General features: G+C 40.3%; 1 protein-coding gene across 1 annotated transcript in view; it reads left to right on the forward strand.

The window, feature by feature from the left end:
• Positions 1-5649, forward strand: part of SERPINB5 (serpin family B member 5) — a 30317-nt gene extending 24668 nt beyond the window's left edge. The window contains exons 10-15 of the mRNA XM_080582361.1: positions 482-598; positions 964-1095; positions 1829-1946; positions 2363-2505; positions 4254-4424; positions 4550-5649. Coding sequence (XP_080438487.1) covers positions 482-598; positions 964-1095; positions 1829-1946; positions 2363-2505; positions 4254-4424; positions 4550-4951 — 1083 coding nt within the window. The 3' untranslated portion in view covers positions 4952-5649. The remainder of the gene's footprint in view (positions 1-481; positions 599-963; positions 1096-1828; positions 1947-2362; positions 2506-4253; positions 4425-4549) is intronic.
• Positions 5650-7997: the final 2348 nt, after the last annotated feature.

Raw genomic sequence — 7997 nt, forward strand, 5'->3', positions numbered from 1 at the left:
TTATTATGGAGAAGTATCTGGAAATTTTTCAGTGAGATATTTGCACAGTAGAAACAAGGACCAGTTTCCATCAAGAGCACTATGGTTTTGATACATTTCCTAAGCTGATGAAAAGATTATAAATGATTGTAATAGGCCAGTTTTGTGTGGAAAGCAAACCATCTTTGTCTCTCTGCCTGAGGCAACTTTTCATTTTGAAATTTTAGGTAACCGTAGCAATAAAAATGCAAACCACACACAAACATTTTGAGGTGGAGGACAGTAGCATTTTGGGGACTAAATTTGTTGGTTCACTAACAGAAATGTGAATTTGAACATGAATAAATGGACAATTTCAAGTCCGTCTTTTCAGCCTGACTGAAGCTGAGAAAATATCTTTCATAAAACACCATTTATCCATGACAGCACAGCGAATCTTTCAAACAAGGAAAATGCATTTATCCCAGCTACAATTGCCTTAATTTGGCCTCTTCAATTTTAGGTGCTCCACTTCAGCAGTGCTGCGGGAAGAACGGGCCTTGGATCTGAGCTTGAGAGTGCAGCCCCAGAAAACAAGCCAGAACGAAGCCAGGAAAGACGGTCTTCCCTCTCCTCCCAGGTAAGTCCTGGGATGCGTAGCACAGGAGCCTTTTCTTCACTTCATGGTAACTAGATATAAAGCACCACAGACTTCCACTGGAGGGAGTCAAGATCACATGCAGAAAGTCTGATCTGCTCAGAAACGCCTGACACAAGCAAGACATTACCTTCTTGCGGGCCAGGCCTTCTATGAAGTCAATACCAAAGCCTCCAGACAAAGGAGGATCAGGCTTCAAAATTTAGATTAGCTGAGTATAGATTAGCTGGATTTAAAAATCTATATAACAGTAATTAGCCGTATAATATAACCTAACTAGGATGCAAATTAACAACCAAAGCTATATTGAGGAATCTTTACAATTACTGTGTTTGAAATATTCCTAGTGTAACACAGATGGGAATCTTAACCACGAAGCATTCCATGCACTGCTTCTACAACTACAAAACCTTGGCAAAAGCTACGTGTTAAGCCTGGCCAGCAATCTCTTTATACAAGAAAAATTTGAACTGAAGCAGGTAAGTTACCTACATCCCATGACTGCTGTGGCCTGACCGCCAGCTTCCCTGTAACCATAAGCCTCACTGTTGCTCCCTCATGTGTATTTTTGAGCACCTGATGTTCTTTTGGAGCTGTGCCTCTTAAGGCTGTTGGCGAAGGAAGAGACAAGAGCGCCAGCTTGCAAGGCTTCTGTTTAAAAAAATAAAATAAAAAAATCAGCCTGTGGATATCAATGGCTGTAGAGCAAAAAAATAGAGCAGGAGGCTTTTCACTTTTGACATATGTCTACCCTTGGCCAGAGGTATGACTATGGCCAAAAACGGCCTATTCAAGCTATCTGCAAGCTGCTTATGGGATATCTTGCTCTTTATATCTTTGCTTTGCTGTTTTTTGTTGTTGTTGTTTTCTGCTGAATGATTTGGATACTGAGCATCAAACAACACATCTTGCACTTTCTCTATTTATTTGTTTATTTTTTTCTGGACCTCAGGTATGCAGTTTTCCATGGGAAGAGTTCTCGTGGCTTTCTTTTTATCTATTTGCATTTTTTTTGCCTATGCATTAGAATAATTATCTCTTCTTCAAAGATTTTCTGAATAAACTTTTGATAATTGATGTTTCCAAAGTAAAATTTTGTTGTATGGAGTCAACAAGACTGGCACCATTTCTAAAATAGTTCTGAATCATTGATTTGTTCGGAAATGGAAAAAATGCTGAACAGATTTGACTAACTTTTATTTTGTTTTACAGAAATATCTAATGTGCAGTAAGAAACTGTATGGAGCAGAGCTGCAAACAGTGGACTTTAAAAGGGATCTTGAAGCAGCCATACTAAAAATTAATGCTTGGGTTGAAAATAAGACACAAGGTAAAACAAAGCAAAACCAAAAGCTGTGCTATCAACGTCTGTGCAGAGTCAAAACTCTGCAGCTGAGCTTAGTGCAAAGGGAAAGATACACTCATGTAAACAGAAATAAGTGATTAATGGTGCTGTCTTCTTTCCAATGGAAGGGTGCCACCTGGCACGTTTATATTGTTACTGATGGCCCAGAGTTGGGTAGGACAGTGGTCCCATGCCCCTTCCTGCTCCAAACAGGCCACTGCCAGGTAATGTTGCTGAGGAATTTACCGTTTGTTTGCCTATGTTGTCCCAGTCCTTTAAACAAACAAAGAGTTGGATTTCTAAGGTTCTCCAAAGCTAACTTCACAGACAAGTAATTAAATCTCAATCCAGAGTCTTAATAACAACTAACAAATACTTGTGTTTTCCAAAATTTCCTTTAGGTAAAATCAAGGAACTCTTTGTTTCTGGAATGATTGATACGGATGCACTTCTGGTGCTGGTGAATGTAATCTACTTCAAAGCATCCTGGGAACACAAGTTTGAGGGAAAAAATACAGTTCAGAGAGATTTTAAACTGAATCAGGTACATCTGCCTCCTGTAAATCTCAACATTATTTACCCTAGACACTGTGAGCATTGTAGTAAGCATAACCAAGAAGCACGATGTCCAGGGGGTTCGGCTGTGCTGTGAGGAAGGTGTGAGTGTGCTGAGAACTTAACATGCCTCTCCTGTTGGGCATAGATAGCAGGAGGGCTTTTCACAGGAAAACATGATCTTTACTGAAAAAAACGTGCAAGCCTCAGAAATTGCAACAACTCAGGGTTTTGCTTCAACAACTGGCAAAACACAAGTGTAAGCCCTGATCAGCACTTCTGAACCAAGTAGTCATTACATGGATGAAGGCCAGTTCTAAAATCCCATTTCATACTGGCTCCAAGGGGTCATCCTGGCTTTAACAAGGATTGGCCATCCTGGTTCAATACATTTTAACATGAGCTATGCATTTGATAGGTTAAAACAAACAAACAAACCAAACAAACTAGGCCAGATATTAAGAAGCTACAAATATGCAGACTAAATTTTAAAATATGAAAAATTCTCATAGGGTATTTTGATTTATTTACAGTATATGCAATGTTTAAAAGTTTATTTTCAATATATTTTAATTTTTAGTCCCCTTTTCCATTTTTTAGTCCCTTATGTATATCAACAAAGCATTTGCTGTTTAACTCAGGTATTGTCAATATGATTGCCAAGCAAATTCCTTAACAAGCACATTCTTCCAAGTATTGTGCAATTTGTCTAACAGATGTCTTCAAAAACGACATTCAGCTCTTTTCCTTTCATTTAATTGTTTTAAATTCTTTCCATATGTTTCACTAATATTCTATTAGTTGTCATCCCCAACAAAAAACAAACAAAAAAAGACAAAACCAAACAAACCCACAAAGAACACAGATTTAGGCCTGATCTTAGGTTGAAGAGCTTTGTGTGGGTAAAAGTCTCTTTCATGTGTTTCTTATTTATCAAAACAAAAGGCCAGGAAAGCAGATACTGCTAGTTATAGTGTTGCATTGCATTGTTAAGAGGACAGTAAGAAACTGTAATATCGGTGACTTATATTTGTCACATATTTTGAAATATTTAAGATGTGGCTTTGAATACAGAAATTGAAAATGGCCTATGGCTGAGAACATCTGGAGCACTGCTGCAGTCAGAGAAACTATGAGATAGAGAGAAACTCTATATATTTTTCTTCCTATGCTAATCAATATTAACAGGATTTTTTTTCTGAAAATGTCATCTACTAATATGCTTCTTTCACTGCTTTAGAAGCTAGGTAAGAAGTTAGCTAACACTAAAATGAAACCTGTGCCTTTATACACCTTTTGAACAACTCCATCACACACACATACACACACACACATATACTAAAAAAAAAAAACTATGATTCTGCTCTTAACCTGTTACATCCTGCCTAAACAAGCTACCTGATAAATGCCAGCCTGATTCTTGTAGTGCTATTTCTTCTTTATCCTATTCCAAACTAAGACTTGCAAATGCAGTCAGCATCAGCTTGTTTGGCTGCACAGTAACAGTATTAAGCCACTTCACTAGCTGATCAATTGCAGGATTTTTTTTTTCCCTGTTTCTTTTTTTCCCTCAGGAAAATTACCCCTTTATATATTCATGTCAAAGCTGATGTTTTGTGCGCCACTGTAGATGCAAGAAAATAAAAAAAAATGTTTTGCCTAACAACAATTACTGCTGCAAACCCAGACTTAAGTTTAAAGTTTTATTTTAAATATAATTAATTTTCTTTTAAATAGAATGCGAGCAAGCCTGTGCAGATGATGTATCAGAAAGGTACGTTTAAATTAGGTTATATCGAGGAGCTGGGAACTCAGGTGCTTGAACTGCCTTACGCTCAGAAGTCACTGAGCATGATCATCCTGCTGCCAGGAGACATGGCTGATGGATCTGCTGGTGGGCTGGAACAGGTAAGGCTGGGGACTGTGGCTAAACTGGCCTGAAAGTTGGTTGTCTGGATTAAAGCTGGGCAAAAATCTAAACTTTTCAAAGCTGCTTACCTACTCTAAACTCTTTTAATTTCCTCATGTTCTAGATTGAAAGCACAATGACCTATGAAAATTTAATGCTGTGGTCTTCTTCAGAGCATATGTTTGAGACAACAGTGGAGGTGTACCTCCCCCGTTTCAAGCTTGAAGGCACCTTTAACCTCAATGAGGTATTAAAAGCGATGGGAATGACTGACATCTTCTCTGAAAAAGCTGATCTTTCTGCGTTGTCACCTGTGAAATCTCTGGTGCTGTCAAATGTTGTCCATAAGACGTATGTGGAAGTCAATGAGGAAGGCACCGTAGCAGCTGCTGCTACAGGAGCAGTCATTGTGAGGAGGTCTCTTCCCCTCACAGAGGTGTTTATGGCTGACCACCCTTTCTTATTCTTTATTAGGCACAATCCCACCAATACTATTCTTTTCTTTGGTAAACTCTGCTCACCTTAAAATCAGGGCCATTTTCTAACATTGCAAGAAACACCCGGATGAAAATCAGAAATACTGTTTTTCCCCCTTGTGTTCTTAATCTTATGACAGCTAGCTTGTATTTCAAAGTAATTACTGCAGCCAGTTTATCTTAGAACTGTCAAGTGGATGCTCTACTGCTACTCTTAATGAATGGCAAATATTGATCTGAATCCAGAGTAAGAGTAAATTTTCCCTTAACCTCACTGGATATCAAGAACAATTTGTTTCCTCGAAGTCCGTGTATGCTCCTGTATATGTTAGAGTTCTCCAGCACAGCCATGTGGTGTAGTACAGCACTTGCCTGGCAAAGGTGGAATTGGTATGCTGCTCCCTGAGAATTGTTTGTAACGATTATCAGTAACTGCCATTAAAAACAGAGTAGCTTTGCTCTATATTTTTTGATTCCTGGCCTGGTGGGTCCTGGCAAGCAGAGAGGTGCTTTGGAGATGCTTTTTCCTATCTACACACTTTTTCATTATTTACACTGTGGGGAATCCTTTGCACAGGGGAGATCTCACCTTGATAACTACCTTTCCGCAACAGTTACAAACAAGTAAGAGATACTTATTTACAGCAAATATACGTATTTACTGATAACTGTACCACTTTCTCTCCTGTGATGTATGCTGGATCTATCTTTGTGCTATTCTGTGCTATATAAAAATGATATGCTGGAAGCAGCTTTGACTTCATTTATTTATTTAGATACAAGCCTGCATCTAAAGTGCCATCTTACCAATTAGAATGATGGTATGTGACACGTACACCTTTCACAAGCCCTGGATTTATTTTGTGTGCATTTCTATTAGGATCATTGTTTTTTTATAACAGGAGAAATACTCTGGGAAAAGACAGGATTATGCCCTTATGGATATCTCTAGAAGGGAGATGATTACAACAGTAATTGTGTATGCAGGAAGGCAAGACTTGGTTCCTCTTTTTACAGTACTTTTTTTCTGCACTTTTTTGAAAAACAAAACAAAACAGAACACACCCTTACAGAATTGCAACATGGTTGAAGTTGCAAATGTCCTCTGGAGGTCATCTTGTCCAACCTTCCTGCTCATGCAGGGACACCTAGAGCAGGCTGCTGGGGTCCATGTCCAGAGGGCTTTTGAAAATCTCTGAGCACAGAGACTCCACAACCCCTCTGGACAACATCTCCTAAGTTCCCCATGTTCTCAAATGACACCAAAGAGCATAGTGTCTACCGGAACGAGGTATGAAAACACACATTTCTGAAGAGGGTTAATTATTTACATGGTAAAAAAGACTGCATTCTATTTGGGGAAACATCAAGTGATTTCAGTCCCCCAAAATAGGTTACAAACGGTCTAAAGCACCTCCCTGAAGTTACTGATGTGGAAAGCTGTAGCCTGGAACTGTCAAGAAATTTGTTTTCTTCCTTGTATGCTGCTGTCCGGTGAATTTTAATGATCTGAGATTCAATTATAGAGATAGGTTTCTCTCCTGCTCTGAGGAATGAAGTTTTGTAAAGAGCAATATAAATCCAAGAAATCACAGTTAAACTTAACCTGGAAAAAATTTTAGTTTGTGGGACAACTACAGAAAAACAGAATTTGCTGATGACTGATAGGGAGACGTAACTGTTAATTTGCTCATTTAAGATGAGTAACATCTTCCTCAGAAAATTTCTATATGAGGTTTAACAAATTACCATTTGCAATTTGCTTTATGACCCATAAAAAGGAAAGTATACATTAGCCATTAGTCATATAATTGAGTGTAAAGCACTCTAAAGTTCTGCATTCACGATTACCACAGTTTACTACCATGAATTACCTGGGGCTCTTTGGACAAAAATGTCTAGGAAATAGAGGTGAGTGATGCTTGAGTAAGAACAGGCCAATAATAGAGTCAAATAAACAAACTGTCCTTACTGTATAATCTGAAGGTGTGGTGCAATGTATGCAGCGGTTCTCCAGGCTGCCTTCATGTTTCCATTCTGGAGGCTGACGGCACAGATTGCCTACTAAGCTGTTTTTATTACCTAAAGTTGTCATCACATACTATTTACATACCCTGAGGAAGTTCTGAGCACCACAGCCTCAAACATCAACGATGTTTCTGAAAAGGCAGGGGCAGGGATTCCCGTGATGAAGTGTCAAATGCCACAGGGAGAAAAAAAAGTCCCTTTATTGCAATCTTTTCTCAGAAAAGAGCACAGCCTCAAGCCCCCAGCATAACCTTTTTCAGCATCCTTGATTTTCAAGAAATGAAGCTGAAGTTTCCAATGACCCTGTATGTGGGCAGAGGGAATGGGTCTGTACTCGCTGCTGTTTGAGAACGCAGGAGCTTAGTTATAAAAGTGAAAGAAATATGGAGGGACTTTGCAATAAGATTCCTTTTAGTACCGACTAAGCTGGCCCATTTCTGGGGCAAGCAGTGGGGTGAACCTGTCACAGCTGAGGGCCTGCAGCTGGGCTGTTTCTGCTACCTGCCGTAGCAGACATTTTACTGCTGCCACAATCTCATGAATTGGGAAAGGAAGGCTAATTCCATGAAGAAAGAATAATTTTATAGCCTTTTGGCAGTTTAAAGCCATCTGTTTGGGATGACAAAGTCCCTCTACACTGCTGTGTGCCTGGCCTGGGCTGGCTGCTGCCAGGAGACCCTAGCCCTGAAGCCTGTCTGCAGCTGCAGGAATGGGCTCTGCGCTGGGCGAGGGACACAGAGCAGGATCCAGAGGGGCAGGCGTCCCCTTTGCGAATGGCTGGGCTCTGGCCTGTTTGCTGCCCTGCCCTGAGCCCCACGCTGCGGAGCAGCATGCCACCCCTCAGCCCCAGGCCTCCACAAAACCTCTTCACCAGGGGGCCCGTCCTTTCACACAGCGTCTGCAGCCAAATACACATTCATTTAAAAACACAGCCACAAAAGTCACATGGTGTGGGCCGAGGTGGCCAAAACTGTGGTTTGAGCAAAACAGAAGGGAAACCACTGCCCTGGTGCCCCTGCTGCCCTAATCCTGTCTGGTGTTGGGACGGGGCCTGGCTGCCAGGCCCTG

Source organism: Anser brachyrhynchus, assembly GCF_964034855.1.
Source record: "Anser brachyrhynchus genome assembly, chromosome: 2".
NCBI classification, from domain to species: domain Eukaryota; kingdom Metazoa; phylum Chordata; class Aves; order Anseriformes; family Anatidae; genus Anser; species Anser brachyrhynchus.